Source organism: Nelumbo lutea, chromosome 2, assembly GCF_056320005.1.
Source record: "Nelumbo lutea isolate HS-2025 chromosome 2, American lotus-T2T, whole genome shotgun sequence".
Taxonomy (NCBI): domain Eukaryota; kingdom Viridiplantae; phylum Streptophyta; class Magnoliopsida; order Proteales; family Nelumbonaceae; genus Nelumbo; species Nelumbo lutea.
Genome location: NC_142685.1, coordinates 12413993 through 12434315, shown reverse-complemented (window position 1 = coordinate 12434315; position 20323 = coordinate 12413993). Strand labels below are relative to the sequence as shown.

Below are 20323 nucleotides of genomic sequence, written 5' to 3'. Positions count from 1 at the left end.
GAATCCCAAAATGGGCTGACCGAGGAGGACAGAGTGTTAAGGAGACAATTGAAAAAGGATTTGGAAGAGGTGTTATTGAGGGAAGAAATCAGTTGGAGACAAAAATCTAGACACAAGTGGATTACGGAAGGCAATGGGAATACTAGATTCTTCCATGATTTGGCAAATGGGAGACAAAGAAAGAATCTTGTGACCAAGCTAGAGATAGGAGAGGAGGTGATTACCAACCAGGATGACATAGCCAGAAAATTTGTGAACCACTTCAAATCGATTTATAGAAGACCTTTGAGTGAGAGAGCAGTTGTGGAAGGGGTGGATTGGCCAAGAATTGATGGCGGAGTGGCAAGGTGGCTGGAAAGGGATTTCGAGGAAGAAGCGATTAAGAAAGCTGTCTTTCTAATGGATAGATCCAAGGCTCCAGGTTTAGATGGCTTTACAATGGGTTTTTATCAAGACTATTGGGAGGTGTTGAAAGAGGATTTAGTTGAAGTCTTTAAGGAATTTGCAGACAATCACACTATAAGCCCTGTAATTAATGCCACCTTTTTGGCCTTGATACCTAAGAAGAATGATGCCAACCACCCAAAAGATAATAGGCCTGTTAGTCTGGTGACAAGCATCTATAAAATTCTAGCTAAAGTGCTCTCGTTGAGGATCAAAACAGTCCTCTCTTCTATCATTAGTGAAACCTAGGGGGCTTTCATTCAAGGCGACAAATAACAGATCAAATCTTAATTGCGAATGAGTGTGTGGAGGAAATGAAAAGGTCTAGTAAGAGAGGTTTCATTTGGTGGACTGGAAGTTTCTATTAGAGGTTATGCAAAACTGTGGAATTGGGGACAAATGGTGTAGTTGGATTTTTGGGTGTATCAGTACTTGCCACTACTCTATTCTGGTAAATGGTATGGTGAGGGACTTTTTTCCAGCTTGTAGGGGTGTCAGGCAAGGGGATCCACTTTCACCCTTCCTTTTTACCTTAGTAGCTGATGTGATTAGTAGGATCATTACTAAGGCTGACAGTGAAGATGCCAATAGGGGTTGGAGAATAGGGAGACACCAAGTCCCCATCACCCACCTTCAGTTTGCATATGACCTAATGATCTTTTGTGAATGAGGTTTTAGCGAAAAGGTAGCAAACCTAAAGGAGCTAATCAAAGGATTTGAAATTATTTCTAATTTTGTATAGATTTGGAAAAGAGCTGCATAGCGGGTATAAATTTGGAGGTAGGGGAGGTCGAGGCTATTGTGGAGTGTCTTGAGTGTTCCACGTCTGCTTGGCCTATGTCAGATTTAGGGCTTCCTTTAGGGGCAAATCCTAGGGAGATTAGATTTTGGACCCCAATGATAGAAAAGTTTGAGAAGAGAGAGGAATTATATCTCTTTACGTGGGAGAATTACCCTAATAAGAGCTACCTTGGCTAACTTACCTACCTATTTTTTGTCTGTTTTTAGGATACCAGTTAGGGAAGCTAGGAAACTGGAGAAGTTGATGAGAGATTTCTTATGGGAGCCAGAACAAGAAAAAAATGATCACTTGGTTAATTGGGAAATTGTGTGTAGAAGTAAAGAAGATGGGGGTTTGGGACTTGGGAGGGTAACTAGAAAAAATCGAGCTCTGTTAGGGAAATGGTTGTGGTGATGGCCAATGGAAAGAGAGAGATTGTGGCATGAGGTGGTGGGAAGCATTGATGGGAGGTCAGAGAATGGATGGGATGATGGTGTATCAAGGCAAGCTAACCTAGCAGCACCTTGGAAGGCTATTCACAACACCCTTCCTCAATTCCTCAATTTTATCAGGTATGAAGTTTGTTCTGGCAACTCTGTCCATTTTCGGGAGGATATTTGGGTAGGAGACACACCTTTAAAGGATTTGTTCCCTTCGCCATTTTCTGTTTCTTTGTACAGAAAAGAGGTGGTCTCAAAATTTGTCTCACTTTTGGGAACACCCGTAGATCCTACTTGAGATTTTGGGTTTCGTAGAGGACTTAGGGATGATGAAATTGAATCTCTTTCTGTTTTGCTTGGTTGTCTTAATCAGGTTTGTTTGGATCCCTCCAAGCCAGATAAGAGGGTTTGGACTCCTAGACCCAATGGAACCTTCACTTTTGCTTCTTTCTTCAAGTCCATCTCTCAACCTTCTACTCACCAACCCTTTCCGTCAAAAGAAATTTGGTGTAGGCCAGTTCCCCCAAAAATTATGGCGTTTTGTTGGGAAGTATTCCATGGGAAAGTAAACACTCTGGATAACCTACAAAAGAGAAGACATTTCCTCTGTATTTCTCTTAATTGGTGTATCCTTTATAGAGCTCACGGTGAGGATTGTTACCACCTATTAATATCTTGTCCATTTTTTGCAGACCTTTGGGCTTGGCTACTTTCGTTGTTTGGGGGTAGTTGGAGTTTACCAACAGAAGTTCACATGCTCTTCAACCATTCTACCTTTTATTGGCCTACAACAATAGGGAGAATTATGTGGAGATGTGCTCGTGCTGCCTTGATTTGGACTCTTTGGGAAGAAAGGAATATTAGAAATTTTCAAGAAAAGGAAAGGAGCAGTCAGGATTTGAAAGACTGTGTGTTAAATAGGGCAATACCTTGGCTGAAGACCTTGGAAATCTTTCATCAATTCTCCTTTAATGACCTTTGGAGAAATTGGTCAGCAGTTCATCCCTAAAGGACAAATCAATTACAACCTGGTCTCCTCCATCCGAAGGCTCATTAAAGTTGAACTTTGATGGAAGTAGCATGGGTAATCTAGGATTATCCGGAATGGGGGGTGCTTTGAGAAATGAGAAGGGAGAGATTTTGTTGCTCTACTCAGGTCCCTTGGGAATTGGGGACTCCATCAGGGTAGAACTTTTAGCTGCTGTACAAGGGGTGCAATTTGCAAACCAGCTGGGGGTACAACACCTAATAATAGAGGGGGATTCTAAAGTGGTGGTGGGTTGGTTGAAAAATCCTGAAGAGGCTATGTGGCGTTACAAGAATGAAATGAAGAAATTTAGTTGGTTGACAAGGAATATGTTGGTCACTGTACAGTGGGTGGGGAGATCAGCAAATACTTTGTCAGATGTGTTAGCTAAGCAAGGGGTAAATAGGGAAGAATTATTTTGGGCTCAGTTGTGATTCTTGCTTTTCTTTCCTAGTTTACTTGTAAGATTCAAGGAAGGGCTGCAGCTCGCGCCTCTCGCTAGGATGTTGTATGAACTCACTCTAAATTTGCTTCTGAATTAATAAATTTATTATCATTCACCAAAAAAAAAAAAAAGAAACAACAGAGAGAGGTAGATTAATAGAAGATTACATACTTGAGCTTTGGATTAGGGGAATCTAATTTTTCTTGCGGAGGTTCAGTAGAGGTCTAAACATCTTTGCTCATCTTAGCCTATTGAGAATAAACTTAAATATCTTTCATAACACCAAGAATAGGGACACTTAGATGAGAAGAGACTTTGGTACTGGAAGAGGTAGTGGAAGCCTCTCTTCCCATGAACCCTCCTTATGAAGAGAACTAGGAATAGGAGATAGATATGGAGTAGACTCAAAAAAAGTAATATTCATAGTAATAAAGCATTTCCCAGATACGGGATCAATACAGTATTACCTTAATGCTCCAAAATATTCCACATATCTCCTTTAGAGGAATAGAAAAAGGGCTCTTACAGTCTAACCAGGAAGCAAAAGATCAAATGGACAATGAAAATTCAGGACTTGGGATGGCGCCCAATTTATAAGAAAAGTTGCAGTAAGCACTTCTTCAGTTCAAAATTTATGAGGAACATCCACGGTAAAAAACAGCCCTCTTGTTTATATCAATAGGTAAGAGAATCAAAGAGGTCCAAGATTTGGCTGTCATAATTGAAAAATAATGTTCTGATAATTAATCCATCCTTTTGGATGGACTGATGGAGTTAAGAGATGCTATGAGAGGGGTCAGTTGCAAGTGTCTCTAAGTGAGATCAGATGACATTGGCAATCAGAAGGTTGGTTCCTCAATTGGTTCTGAAGAGGAAGATGCTGGTGGGGTAGTTGGCGGTTTTGTGTAAGCAAGTCCAAAGACTGAAATTTCCGTTGGTAGGTTGGGGGTCAATTTCGACTAAAGGGGTTTATATGCCTTAGTACATCAAATCATAAAAAAATATGCTACTTCTCAAGAGGGAAAACTCTGTACCAAACTATAGAGTTTCTTTGACAGATTATAGTTTAACATCAATTCCTGGCCCTGGTACACCCCAATCTAGAGTTTTTTTTGTTACCCTCAGTATAGCTATACAATCAATCAGACCATTTGCTAATCTTGGAATCCACCTCAACGAGTGGTTCAGATTAGATGCTATGGCTATTGCTTCTCTTATCAGATGCCTAAATATCCAGGGCCCTTTTGCGTTTGCAAAAACAATAAGACTGCCACATGACAATAACCTTCTTACACAGTTTAAAAAATTTACACTAAAAATCAAAATATCTGACATGATATTGGCACCCCTGTACATGTGTCTGTGTGGGAACATGTCACCACACAGAATCTGAGTGAATGGCTGTGGATGGCTCAATGGAGCCTTTATGATATGAATCTGGTAGAAAATAATCCAGTTGAGGTCATCTTGATGCAACATATGCCCACAGATGGTGGAGTTTCACTAGGCATCGGGAGTTCATTCTTGATTAAGGCATCTCAATGAGAATTTCAGGATGTACAAGAAATGTGTTTTCTGAAGTTCTTGTAGGCAGACTTGGAATTTACTTAAGCCATAGGAATATTACTCTACTTGGGAAGTGGCTATGGTGCCTGCTGTTGGAAAGGGGAATATTGTGGCATAGAGTTATTGTGAGTATCCATGGTGCCGGTGCCGTGGGCAATGGTTGGGATGCCAAGGCAGCTTTTCATTCTGCAAATTTTCCCTGGAAATCTATCCACCAAGTGCTTTATCCTTTGCTAAGATTTATAAGGTATGATGTGGGCTGTAGGGACAATGCACTTTTTGAAGACTTTGGTTGGGAACTGCTATCCTTAAGGATTACTTCCCTTTGCTTTACACTCTGTCTAATTACAGGAAGGAACTCATTTCTAAATTTTGGTCTACTTTCAAGTCGGGGTCAAATTAGAACTATGGGTTTAAAAGAGGCCTTGGAGAAAATGAATGACTCTCTCTAGTTGACCTATTAGACAAACTAGGTAATGTTTTCTTGGATGGTCAATTTGTTGATACTGGTAACCTAACCTCTTCCACAAACCTTTTCTCTTGTGCTTCTTTTTTTTTTTTTCAGCTCTTCAATCTAAACAAACAGTTTGGGGGGAGAAAATTTTGGAGTAGACCTGTTCCACCTAAAATCCAAGCCTTCTGCTGGGAAGTGGCTCTTGGGAAGATTAATACCGATGGTGTGCTTCAGAGAAGGCATCTTTCTCATAGAGGGAGACTCAAAGCTGATCATTTCTTGGGCTGAGGTTAGCTAAGCAGTTGGGATTTTAGCAGTTAGTAGTGGGGGGAGACTCAAAACTTGTCATTCTTGGCTAAGCAGCAATGGTCCAAGAGCTTGGAGTTATAGGCACTAAGGGAGATTGTTACAATTGCGAAAGAAGTGGGACTTTTAGATGGGTTAGAAGAATGACAAATGGAATGACAGATTGTTTGGCAAAGCGAAGGGTTAATTGGGAATAACTTTTTTGCGTTGAATTGTTATTGGAATAAAATTGTAAAATCAAAAGGGGTGGCTGGGGATTTCCCTAGCTCTTTTATACTCCATCACATTTTGATTAATGAATGAAATTTCAGTTGCTAATGAAAGCAAATTCATTTCTCAAGACTTGTGTCTTGCCAAATTTAATTAAGTTTTTAACATGTGCAGATATTTTTTATTATAATTTGTCAAAACATACTGAATTACATATTCTAAAAGTGTTAATGCTAGAGAGTACATCTAAAAGTATCCATGCGGTATTTGGTATCATAACGAATAAACCAGTCCATGTAATTGAGGTTGTTCTCATCTGAAGAGTGGGCTATTTGGTCAGGGTTCATTTGACATTGTAATCAAGTACGATTAACACTCAGACAGTCGGCCTATTATCAGAAAGATCTTTGAAAGATAAAGAGGTGATGTTGTCCAGATTTAAAGTATTAAATGATTCAGGTGATGTTTCTTCCCCCTTTTATTGGAGGTGGTCAGGCCTGTTTGGTCCCCACCCCCTAGAGGTTTTATTAGACTCAATTTTGATGGTAGTAGTGAAGGCAATTTGGTCCTGTCTGGCATTGAAGGAGTGTTTAGGAATGAGGAGGGAAATGTCATTGCATTCTATTCAGGTCCAATTGGAACTGGGGACTCTTTAAGGGCCAAAACCATGGCTGTTATGGAAGGGATTCAAAAGGCTAAGGAGCTGAATATCAGGAAGTTGTTAATTAAAGGTGATTCGAAGCTTGTAATAAGCTGGCTCTGAAAAGAAGAGGAGGCTGGATGGTGGTGCTTTATATATGAGAAGAGGAAAGCCATCAAGTTGTTACAAGGGATAGATGTGACTTGCAGTTGGTCAGAAGAGATGCAAATGTCTTTGCTGAAACACTTGCTAAACAAGAGGTAGGAAGAAATAGTTTATTTTGGGCTGTGTTGTAACCATATTTTATGTTGGGGAGGGCTAAGAGAGTTTATCCCTTCCCTCTTCTTTCTTTTTTTATTGTACTAAATTTCTTCATAATTAATGAAATTGATTCTGTTATTGATAAAAAAATGATTCAGGTGATGTTAACTTATTGGAATTTTAAGATGATAATCCTATACAGGAAAACAGAGGAAGAAGAGTCCATAATAATGTTATTAGTGGTCATATATGAAGATGATTTGAAGAATATTGACAATGAAGGATCAGGGGAAGATAGCGAAGGAGATTTACAACATCAAAAGGAAGATGATGAGTTTTTATTTGACAGAGTTAGGCAGACAAAGAAGAAGATAGATTTGGAGAAGGCAATTGACAGAAAGTTTAGGTTAGTAAGAAATTGCTCTTGTTCTTCTTAGGTGGTGAAGAGTTTGCTAGAATGGTTCTTTTAGAGAGGGGATAAAGGGAGATGTGATTTTGGTAGCTGATAAAATGTACTTGGTTTATGGTGATCTGATAGGCCTAAGGCAGATGTGTTTTTGGTGTTTTAGGCATCTGAGAAGTGTTTCTTTGTTTGCATGGGGGAGGGATGCAAGTTATTAGTTTGATGGGAGATGGATTGAACAAAAAGTTGATGCGTGTAATTTGTACATGGATAATTGGGAGGTATTTTAGGTTTTGGGACTACAGTTGCTGAGTATTTATGATTGGGGAAGGGGTATGTAGTATGTACATTGGGGAATTTCCAAGGCACAGACTACCCACTAACATATGAAAAAATAGAGACTGCCTCTAAGGTCTACTACCTTACTATCACAATCAAGAACTTCCAAGGTATCCTAATATATATTGACGTTTCACATGGTCACAGTACTAAGGTCTACTACCTTACTATCACAATCAAGAATTTCCAAGGTATCCTAATATATATTGACGTTTCACATGGTCACAATACTTTCTTGTGACCTTCCGATAAAACCCTAACATGCTATCAATCCAAAGGAAAAACAATATCATCTAGTGAGTGCATGCTTAAGTGTTTTGATTTTGATGAGTACACGTGGTCACAACACTTTCTTGTGACCCTCCAATAAGCCACAAACATGCTAATAATCAAATTTAAAGCCAAATCACCTTGTGAGTGCATGGCTAGGTGATTGGGTTTCAATTAGTATAAAATATACATGGTCACAACACCTTTTTGCAACCTTCCAATCAGTGATTTAAAAGGCACGCCTAGGCACACAGGTGAGGCGAATTTTAGGGTAGGCGCCTTGCCCAGGTCCTAGGTGCAGCCCATTCAAAAGGCGCACGCCTGGTGCGCCTTGCGCCTTAGCCCAGGCGTGCGCCTTTTGAAAAATTGTCGCTTTTTCCTTTTTTTTGAGTCTAGCCGCTGGGCCGGGGGCTTCGCCCCTAGACCCCCGTGCCACGCCCCTCGAGGCCAGTCCAAACAAGTTCATGTTAGGGTCTTAAATTCTTAGTTTTGACACAAAAAATAATAATTTTATAGTTTCCGCTCACTCATCGAAGCTTCAAGAATCCCCTATTTGGTAATGTTGTCCATTCATTCATCCTAATAAAATATCTTCTTAAAAGCAATTAAAACTATAAAATTATTATTTTTTGTGTGAAAAATAAGAATTTAAGACCTTAACATGGACTTGTTTGGGCTTGCCTCGAGGGGCGTGGCACAAAGGCAACTCGTAGTATTAGGAATGTAATATGTTACATTAGCTACTTGATGCAATTGATATAAAAAAGAGATTGTGGGTTTTATATGCTTGAAAATGTTTTATATGTTTGATTTCATTTTTAAATTCTCAATTGAATATGCTTTACATATTATATTTATGTATTTTAATTTTAGATAAATAGGTTTTTTAAATCATTTATTTTAAAACTTAAGTTTATATTTTTATTAATATTATGTTTTATAATTTTTTGATTTTTTTGCATTTTTTTTGAATTTTTTGAATTTGTTTAAATTTTTAGCTTTTTTTTTTAATTGTGTGCCTTGCCTAAAAACGGCGAACGCCTTGCGCCTCAGGCGCAAAATGGCCCTTGTGCCTTGCACTTTTAAAACACTTCTTCTAATAAAACATAGACATTTTATCAATCAAATGAAAAGCAAAATTATCAGTGAGTGCTTGTTTGTTGTTGCCATCCCAAGTGATACATGAACTTCCCACTATCATATGATAGAGTGGAGACTGCCTCCAGGATCTAGTACCTTACTAGGAGCATTAAGAAATATGAAGGTAGCCATTTTGCGGATGGGGAGACTGGTTTTCACCTACTGGTGTCTTGCCATTTTGCGAGGTCAATTTGGGAATGGGCTTTGTCCCTATTTGGATGTAGTTGGAATACTCCATCAGACTTGCAAGGCCTTTTCTCCCCTTCTCTTTTTAGGTGGCGGATAAAAAGGAGAAGGACAATGTGGAAAGGACTAACAGCAGCAGTATGTTGGACACTTTGGGAAGAAAGAAACTCCAGGATATTCTCAGAAGCTCAGAGAGGAGCAGTAGATCTAAGGGCTATCATTCATATTAGGGCGGTACAGTGGCTGAAATCTTTGGAGCTTTTCACAGATTACACTGTGGATGACATGTTGAGGAAGTGGGGTGAAATTGCAAATTGCACACAGACTAAGTCAGTAATGAGTGTGGCTTGGACCCCTCCACTTAGTGGACTCGTGAAAATAAACTTCGATGGGTGTAGCAGGGGAAATCCGGGACAATTGGGGATTGGGGGTGTTTTTAGGGATGAAAATGGGGTAATTTCTGCTATGTTCTCAGGCCCAATTGGAGTGGGTGACTCCCTTAGAGCTGAGATCTTTGCAGTTATGGAAAGAGTACAAAAAGCTAAGGAGTTGAACATCAGGAAACTCTTAATTGAAGGGGATTCAGAGGTGGTGATAGGGTGACTGATTAAAGATCACAATGACTTATGGAAGTACAATAATGAGAGGAGGAAATTCAAGTGGCTGGTGAGGGAGATGGAAGTTAAGATACTTTGGGTTAAAAGATCGGCTAATTTCTTAGCTGACGGTTTAGCTAAACAAGGGGCAGAAAGGGATTCACTTTTTTGGGCTAAGCTGTAACTATAGTGTGTTTTCTTTCTTTTTTTCTTTTCTTGATGTTCTTTGTTGCTCTTGGAAGAAAAGCGTGTTTGTCTTCCTATTGTAAATCTTCTTTTGATGAGTTAATGAAAGTGTTATTGATAAAAAAAAAAGGTAGCCTAACATGTGGAGCGATGATTTCACATATTCATAACACTTTCTTATGGCCTCTAATAAAACCTAGACATGATACAAGCCAAAGGATAAACTTGATCATCCAGTGAGATGATTTCACATATTCTTGTCGCCTCTAATAAAACCTAGGAGATTTGGTTTCATGAGTTCACATGGCCACAATTATTTCTTGTGACCATCCAATAAAACACAAACATGCTTCTATCAATCAAATGAAAAACCAAATAACCTAGTGAAGGAATGTTTTCTATTGCTACACAAATGATACAAGAACAACCCACTATTATATAAAATAGTGACTACCTCTAGGATATACCATGTAACTATAACAATCAGATAATACCAAGGTAGCTTAGCATGTAGAGTGATGCCTAGGCAATAAGGTGCTCATACTAGGGGGTCACCCCACTTAATCACCAAGATATTTTTTACACGGTGCTCTAGAATATTCTTAACTTTCTGAGGTTATAATAATAAAGTACACATTATTAAACCAAGTTATTGAGTTTGAGTTAAAATATTAGTTTCTTTTTATTACTTTTCTTATTTGTTAGGGTCCAATCAAGATGTATACTGTTTTGAACCCTCGAAGACTTAAAAATCTGAACTAATATAAGCATGGAAGAACTCAAAATTTTGTCCAATGAACATATATTGATTTTCCTAGGACAAAAATAGAGGCTCAACCCTTCTATGTCTGAAATTTATTTTCTTCCATTTTTTACATGAATACGTTGATTTTCTATGTTTAAAATGAAGTTTATACATTTTTTATGAATACTATAGACAACTAATAGTGAAAGATGGTTGTTGCTTTCCATGGAATCCAGGGTATTATACCAGGATTCATGTTTTTAAAAAAAAAAAAAAATCCCATTGCCACCTTGCCTCAGCACCTTGTAAACTATGCTTGTACCTCGGTATGAATACCTCTTTAAATGTACTGCATTTTTTTACTTCTATTCCATGGTGTTCGGTGAGTATTCATTACTGTGTCTTTATGTTTGAAATCACTGTTGATGGTAACATGGTTTACTTGGTTCAGCGGATACAATATGCAAAAACAAAATCTGATTGTGTAGCAAAAGCAGATGGAACCTACATTCCAAGAGAGAAGAAAAAGAAGCAAGAAGAGAAAGGTAACCGTGTTTCTATGAAAATTTTTGTTTGTGTCTAGTAGACATCATCATTCATTAAAAAGTAGGTCAGGAAGTAGACACTACATTGGTATCAATAAATGGATTCCAATGGAGACAAGGAAAACCATTCTAATGGTTAACCGAAATTGTAGTACTTTTTAAATGTTTCCAGTACTTCCTACCATGGCTGCTTGGTAATAGAATGCAGTTAAAATATCAGTCTGATATGTTGAATACAAAGCTGCCAAAAGTTCCTATTCAAAGCAACTAGGGGAAGTTCTTGGATGAACTAATTGTTTTAACCTCCATTTTTTAATGCTTGGTCTGGAACTCTTTGAGTTTCTGTAGTTGGGTATATGGGGCCCAGAATAGCTTCTTTGCTGATTGCCTTTGCAATTGTAAGACATTGTCATAAAAACTTGGAAAGAAACCTATTTCATATTTGCATTATTGGATCCAAATCCTAACAAATCTAAAATTTCATTTTTTTTAATATGGGTAAAAACGGTTAATAATGGTACCAGTATTGATGTCTTTTGGTTGAAGGGTGACAAGACAGGGGCATGGAGATTCAGATATGTTTTTAGAGAGATAAAGTTCCTAGTGTCTGAAATGAATTGCTCAATTACTTGAGCACCCAGATCTGCAAATGGCTGATGGACTAGCCAAGATGGGGGTTGATAGGAATGACCTGTACTGGGGGCTGGTTAATCCATTGTAAACTGAACAATATAGCTATATTATATTTGATGGATAGGCTAGCCTATGAAGGGCTCTTACGATTGAATATTCTCTTTTCATTAATTAAATATTTTTTCAGTTGCTGATAAAAAAAAAGAAGAGAAAACCGTCTTTTGGATACCATTTGTTTGACTTTGAACTGAATGTCATTGCAGCCGAAAGAAAACGGAAAGCTGAGGCTCCAAATTCTGCAGCAGCAGCTGCTAATGGTAGAGCTGACCATAGTAATGGGGGGCCTGCTGTAAGTTTACTTCCATCCTGTAGTTTTATTCTTGAATTACACTAATGTTAATATTTCAGTTACCACGTCTGCTTCTCAATCAGCTAAAACCAGGGATTGCAATGACTTAGGGTTTGCTTTGGTCATATCTGATTTTGACCTGTTGAACCAAGCCAACCCTAACCCACTCTGCTGGGGTGAGTCAGGGATGGATGGGAAATCAGGTTTTTCATTTTTTTCATGGTGAGAAAAAATTATCAGAAGGAAGTGTTTGTTTGGAAAATAGGGCTATTGAGTGTTGAGCAGTAAGATTAGTGATTTTAGAACTAGTTTGTATATTTATGTTGGCAGCTGCACCAGTTCATGAATATGGTCTAGTTTGAGAGGTAGATCTGGACAATGTGGCTGTCTGGGGGGGGGACTTGGGACTTGGAAGTGCCACACCACAGTGGCCATTTTCTCTCCCAGTTGAAGGAGATTCCTGAAATACCATAAGATTGGGACAATGTGGCTGTCTGGGTGGGGGGGGGGACTTGGGACTTGTGCATCCTGTAGTCTATTGTATGCCTTGTGATTAGGGATTTGATTTTTTTTTTCTGGCAGGCAAGTAACTCCAGGGGCAAGGTTGGAAAAAGGACACGAGTCATATATGAATGGGTCCTTGTTGTGATAGATTACATGAGTTGTTTGGATAATTTGTCTTTTTTTTTTATGAGCAATCAAAAAAAATTATTAGAAGTATAATTCTTTATGCATATATGTTCAAAATGACGAGTTAAAAAACACTTAGAGTAACTGCACATTGGACCTATTATAGACAAAAAATCCCGAGATCTAGGGACCCTTTTAACTAATTGAGAACTGGAGTCAAATCCATTAAGGGGGCGTTCTTTTTTCGGATTTTGGTTCCCATTGACCAAGAATCCCATGTTCTTTTTTTCAGATTTATGTGGGGACCAAGGAAAGTTTATTTTCCTGGGTATCACTGACTTGGAAGTGCCACACCACAGTGGCCATTTTCTCTCCCAGTTGAAGGAGATTCCTGAAATACCATAAGATTGGGACAATGTGGTTGTCTGGGTGGGGGGGGGGACTTGGGACTTGTGCATCCTGTAGTCTATTGTATGCCTTGTGATTAGGGATTTGATTTTTTTTTTTCTGGCAGGCAAGTAACTCCAGGGGCAAGGTTGGAAAAAGGACACGAGTCATATATGAATGGGTCCTTGTTGTGATAGATTACATGAGTTGTTTGGATATTTGTCTTTTTTTTTTATGAGCAATCAAAAAAAATTATTAGAAGTATAATTCTTTATGCATATATGTTCAAAATGACGAGTTAAAAAACACTTAGAGTAACTGCACATTGGACCTATTATAGACAAAAAATCCCGAGATCTAGGGACCCTTTTAACTAATTGAGAACTGGAGTCAAATCCATTAAGGGGGCGTTCTTTTTTCGGATTTTGGTTCCCATTGACCAAGAATCCCATGTTCTTTTTTTCAGATTTATGTGGGGACCAAGGAAAGTTTATTTTCCTGGGTATCACTGACTTGGAAGTGCCACACCACAGTGGCCATTTTCTCTCCCAGTTGAAGGAGATTCCTGAAATACCATAAGATTGGGACAATGTGGTTGTCTGGGTGGGGGGGGGGGACTTGGGACTTGTGCATCCTGTAGTCTATTGTATGCCTTGTGATTAGGGATTTGATTTTTTTTTTTCTGGCAGGCAAGTAACTCCAGGGGCAAGGTTGGAAAAAGGACACGAGTCATATTGAATGGGTCCTTGTTGTGATAGATTACATGAGTTGTTTGGATATTTGTCTTTTTTTTTTATGAGCAATCAAAAAAAATTATTAGAAGTATAATTCTTTATGCATATATGTTCAAAATGACGAGTTAAAAAACACTTAGAGTAACTGCACATTGGACCTATTATAGACAAAAAATCCCGAGATCTAGGGACCCTTTTAACTAATTGAGAACTGGAGTCAAATCCATTAAGGGGGCGTTCTTTTTTCGGATTTTGGTTCCCATTGACCAAGAATCCCATGTTCTTTTTTTCAGATTTATGTGGGGACCAAGGAAAGTTTATTTTCCTGGGTATCACTTACCCTGGTAAGTGATACTAAGTGATACCCATCTCCTAGGTGGGAATAGGGGGAAAGTTGCCAACACTTTAATGTGACAAAAATGCCCTTTTTAATAATGGATTTTTTTGGCCAAAATGGCCATTGCCTTATTTACATGAGAAATAAAAGAACATGGGTAAATGCACTTACCTGGATAAGTGTTTCCCAGGAAAAACTTACCCAGGTAACTGCATTTACCTGGGCAAATAACTTACCGAAAAGCGAACGGGGCCTAAAAGTCACTAACATCTGCATAAAGATGCATCAAGGGTCTTTCAAAATCGAAACTGAGGGCCAAGAGAGTTGCTATCTTGATTGAATGGAGACAAGACTAGGACATCTGAAACAAGGGAGCAAGAGAATTCCCAGAGGAAGGACTTGGCAGACTAAAAGAGAAACAAGCAGATTGATGACTACGACAATTTGCACATGGCACAAAAATTTGGATCTGCATCCCTCTTTTATTAAGATCGTTAATAATGCACACCTTGTCAAGAAATACCAACTACATGAAAAGCCTGAAGCTAAAGGACACACTTCCTCCAGATATAATCACAATGAACTGATGTTACCATCCCTATAGGAGTGCTGTATAGAAGATCTAGCAGAAACTGGAAAGCTTTCTAGAAGATTCCTCCTTCCGGTTAACTTTCATTTCTTGAATCTGGAATACTGAACACATCCCCAGTTTTTGGGAAAATGAGAATGCATGTTTTGATCTCCCTATTCAAGAGAGGCCTACACAAGTTTGAATGCCAAAACACTATATTGCCCTGCAAGAAGTAAAATTTTGAAATGTTCCTTCTCACTTGTATTAAGATCCTATAGAGCCTAGCCTTGGACATGATGCACTGATTGTAATAGCATGCGATGGGCTCTTGGTTTTCTTGTCTCTGCTGTTATCATGTAAATCATCCCTTTTTTAATCTTCTCTTTTCTTTTAGTATAATCTATGCATTCCAACCTTGGTATTGAGAAAGTACTTTAAACTAAAGCTAAGAGGGCAGATAATCAGACCAATATGGGTTTGGTAAACTGTACCAACACGCTATCATGAATGATCTAAACATGAGAGCTAAACATGACTCCCATCATGTCTACCCCATATTGGACCTATTCCAGTAAGAACATGGTGTACTAGATTGCCCCATTATCCTGTGCAAATGCTGCTATCTCTAATTAATACAATTCATTGCTGAGAGTACGAAAAATGGTCATGAGGTTGAACATATGCCATGTACACTAAGATGTATCAGCAAACCATCTTTTACTCAGCTGCCAGATGATAACTAATATAATATTTATGCTGATAGTCAAGGAACCAAAATTCCAATGGAACATTGTAGTGAACTTTCCTGTTTATTTGCTTGCTTTTTATGACTCTTTAGGGCCTTTTCTTCTGTCATGCAGGCTCCCTTCCAGCAAGGAAAACCTGGTGCACAGGAGGCAGCTGCAGCTCCTAACAATATACTCTTCATTCAGAATTTACCACATGAGACCACTAGTATGATGCTGCAAATGCTCTTCCAACAGTATCCAGGATTCAGGGAAGTCCGGATGATAGAAGCAAAGCCAGGCATTGCCTTTGTGGAGTTTGGAGATGAAGTGCAGTCATCAATTGCCATGCAAGCCCTTCAAGGGTTCAAGATTACTCCCCAAAACCCCATGATCATCACTTATGCAAAAAAATAAGACCAATCTTTTCATGGTATGTGTTTTCTACTTCATCTTTTGTAATTTCACTAAGACGTGAGAGCTAAGGGAGCATTACATTACCATAATCATATGTATTTTTTTTTAAGATAGTTAAACTGTTTAAAATGCTTTTCCTTGCACCAATAAAAAAAAAGTTTTTGCTTGCATTCAGATCCAAATAGAGAGACGGGTCATTTTTTAACAGAGACAGCTTGACAAGTCACGCATTGACATTAGTGAAATACTCAATTCAAGGAAATACATGCCCAAAAGAAATCTTGGTGCTGACCAACTAGTTCAAGCATGTGACTTGAACTTGGTTGAGTAGATATTATAAGAATAGAACTCGTGCTTTTCAAATTCTTGCTATTTTCAAATAAATAATATAGCAATGAAAGAAAATGAAATGGTAAATAAACTTGACATCAGTGTGATAATGAAAGAATACATTATATATTCCATGTAATGAAACCATTGTAGTTTGTTTTTTCATAGAGTATTTATCATGAAGAGTTAAAAGAGATTGTTAATAAACATGAGATAACTTTTGTGTGTGTGTGTTTATCTTCAAAAAATGAGGTAACTTGGGGTTTTGACTTTTGGGGAATGAATTCATTTGAATCTTTGTGATGCCATTCACATATTTTGGATGATTAACATACTAAAATGTTACAAGGGACCATAAATGAAATGATTTCATCAAATGTTATTTCCAAATATCTGTTAAGAAAATTAGATTTCAAATTATTGAAATATTGATATGTTTAGCAATCACATGAAAGTTAGAAAAACTGTTCTTTTGGGGTATATAGTGCAAGTATAATTTTGGCAGTATCTTTATGAAAACAAATTATAAAGAAATAAGCAGTAAGCACTACTTTTTGTTTCAATTTTTAATGCAATATTGTCAGTAGTTAGTAGGTGATTATATGAACGTTTGAGGACAGTAATTCAAATCGACCTAGGGAGTCGTAGGTACAAAGCCATTTGAATGATAGATTTGCATCAGATATTTATCTAACGCTCAACTTTATTTGATTGGGTAGTGGGAAAATGAAATTTTAGTTGCTCGTGTGAATGCGGCCACTTTGGTAAAGCATTTTGATGGGTTTCTTTTTTGGGTAGTACAATGAATGAGTTCTCTAGATCATTGATGGATCCGTCAGTTCTATCTTCGCATGAAAATCATTTAGGATATAAAGTATTTTTTAGTTTTGTTTTTTCTTAAAAAAATAAAGAAATATTCAATTTTGACAAATTATTGCTAGATCAATGAGTTTAATAAGAAATATTCATTCATAGATCCATATTCATTTGTTTTTTTCTTAAAAAAATAAAGAAATATTCATTTTTTGGGAGAAATCTATAGATCTAACAAGTTGACTGCCAGTGTAATTGGATATATATTGGTCCAAACTCCAAACCGTCAAGGCAGCGTATAAAATTTGTCAAAAAGTTTAGATGAATATTGGATAGCAAAAGCATTTTGTTGACACCAATATTTTTGTAATTTTTAGCAGTCGTCTTCAGCATCATTGTACTATTCTACCTACACCTCATGCCTATGCCTTGAAATACCAATATGATACCTCTTTGGGCGTATTGTATTTGTATCGATGTTCTGTATATAAACGGTATTGACAAAATAAGAAAAAAAAATTGTAGAGAAACGGAACTCGGGAACTGCAAGCTGCGATGCATGGGGTGTGCTTTGCCAGGAGATCATCTGTTCCATGGCAGTTCAGAGGGATTCACCAATTTAGTGGCCCCACTATTGGTAGTGGCCATATATATATATAGTAAATGTGTATGTGCGTTTCATGTGGCAGTATCTCTAAGACAACTATTTATAATTCATGAGCAGTTTTTCAAGTGAGAGTAACATATATATCCTCTTTATACCCATTGTATGCTGTCCAATGAAAATTCCAGAGAGAGAGAGAGGTAGGTTGTATGGTGTGCACGAAACAGGGATTCACCATATGACCGGTCCTCCACCTGATGGGCATGTTTTGAAAGAGAAGGGTTGTATGAAGGAACATTATCCATTTATTTGATTGGCCTGGCCTCACTAAAGAATAAGGTGAGGCCTGGGGGGAAATCTTTCATTTGTACAATATTATCCAATCAATCTGTCGATTGTGACTAGATAGTCTTCAACGTTCTTTTGGGTGTCAACACAACAGTGCAAGGAGAATGGCCCAAGCGAATACAAAGTGGGGTTCGGAGAACTTGTATCATGTTATTTGTAAGAAGGTGGTGGAAGTTGGAGTTTTGGGGCCTTTGGGCTCCTCTTGGTGTGCCCAGTAGCATGTTATGTCTTAGATCAGTCCTTTTATCTTTTGGATTTGACAAATGTTTTGGTTGGGTGGGCGTGGACCCGGTGCCACATGGCATGCTAGTATGGGCCTCAATCCTCATGTTTTCTCTACCATTTTCAGATCAGTGATTGAGCATTGGTGCGCAGCTGGGTGGCTCCCCCTGGCCTGCATCTAATGTCTCCTTCCCCTTGTCAACTTAGGAAGGAATAAGCACACAAGTAGAGGAGACGGTGCACCCAAAAGGGCCCACGATCGTCAGGGCCAGCACTGGGTATGGATGAAGGTAATTGCTATTATTTGCCAACCTCGCTTTATTTCTTATGGAATCATGACAAAAACAAGAAGTACAGGGAAAGAGAAAAAGGTAAAAGACCATTCGATGTTCATGTCTCAGTCAATTTAATGGCCGTCATCGTCGCTAAGAAAGCTTATTTGGGGAAATGCGTTGCATTCATTTATTGTGGGGATCGTCAGTGGTTTGGTTGCTGGGGTCCCCAGCTGTTTGTAAGAATGTTTGATTAGGCTTACTTGCCTTCCCTGCAAGGGCACGTTTCTTGGTGCGGTTTAATAATTCAAGTGCTTTCCATTCCATCCCATAATAAGAAACAAACTAGAAGGCTTTACGGCAGAGATTTTATTTCATTAAATTCTTATCCCCATCTCTTCCTCTGTTCTTCAAAGGTAATTAGGTTTTGGAGCCAATAATTGCAATTTTCGTTTTCCCGTATGTGAAGTGATGAACTGATTGGAAGGTGTTATTAATGATTTCCTTTCCTTTCCTTTCCTTTTTATTCCTCATGAATCATATTCATTATCACAACCATGTGTGAGCTCTTCTATCTGATCACGAAATGGTGATATCGCGGGTCTTCACATGACTACATGAGATATATTTATATAAACTTTTAGTGTTGGGAGTGTGGGACCAATTGTCAAAATTCAACAATTATGTAACTACCAACTAATGTAAGGTTGGAAACTAACCAACCATCAATCGACCTATACTCCCATTCAATGAAGAATCAAATGACAAAGGAATAGTATCACGGAAAAGAGATGTCAGCTCCAAAAGGATTCTAGGACTCTCTCTCTCTAATTGAATTGGCTCAAACTTAGAAGATCGATAATATCCCTTTTGTGCCAAAAATCAACATGATCATATTAACTTTTGTGATAAGACCATACTAGCTTTGAAACATCTTATCTTTCTTTTCCTTTAATCTTTGCTTCTGTTTTTATTTTTCCTTTCTTCTAACCTTAAACGAACCCTTTCTTTTTTCACAGCCCAAATGACAACAGTAAAAGTGATATGGAATCATTTGATTTTGCGTATGTGTTATTGGTTGGATTGTTGGATACCTACCAAAAATTCAATTTGGTTTGACCCCAGTACACTACGTTCGCTTGGATTGGATTGGACCTCTCTTCCCATTTTTAACTAAACTACAAATTGTTGTATTTTGCTTCAGAATTTCTTCCACTCAGTAATTTCATGTTACGTATTGTTACATAAAAGGGGGTATTTGCAAAGACAAATGTCTCAGTTTGGTAAGAATCCAAACATAAATACAAAGTTTAGAAATATCATATGCAAGGTAAGGTTTTGCATTGAACATATTTATATATTTAAAGAGAATATAAATACAAATATGTAGAATACAAAACCTTGTATTTTATATGTATTATTTTGTATATATATATTTGTATGTATGTGTGTATGTATTTGTACTTTTTTCAAACGAAGATTTAAACTCAACCTAAAAGAATGTAAATATAAATATGTTCAGCACAAAAACCTGTATATTATTTATAAGCCTTGTATTTGCATTCTTCCTTATTACCTAAAAAATCTTCCCATTGAGATTATTGGAACTTAAATCGTTTTACACTTATGACTATTATATACCATCAAGCTTCCACGGTTTTGAATTTGCATGGATAGCCTACGGTGTATTTGAAAACATCTCCCCAATGACAAATACGATTTAACTTAATAAGATGGGAGTGGGATAATTATCACCAAATGTCTTATAATATATACATGATCTACGTGTATATATATAACACAACCCAGGAATCTCCTCCCCCAGTTTATGGGTCCCGAGACCAGGAATAAGAGACACAGACCACCGGACATTCCAACTTGGCACATGTGCAATCTCAGTACGGAGTCAATCGTTGCAGTTATAAATCTATCAACCCCACAACACAGCAGTCACTGCTCTGCCTTTA

The 20323-nt window shown here is 37.9% G+C and overlaps 1 protein-coding gene across 1 annotated transcript in view; it reads left to right on the top strand.

Moving 5' to 3' along the window:
• The window catches only part of LOC148868622 (U2 small nuclear ribonucleoprotein B''-like), a 34470-nt gene extending 18533 nt beyond the window's left edge, over positions 1-15937 (top strand). The window contains exons 3-5 of the mRNA XM_088971889.1: positions 10891-10984; positions 11881-11966; positions 15486-15937. Coding sequence (XP_088828015.1) covers positions 10891-10984; positions 11881-11966; positions 15486-15767 — 462 coding nt within the window. The 3' untranslated portion in view covers positions 15768-15937. The remainder of the gene's footprint in view (positions 1-10890; positions 10985-11880; positions 11967-15485) is intronic.
• The last annotated feature ends 4386 nt before the right edge of the window (positions 15938-20323 follow it).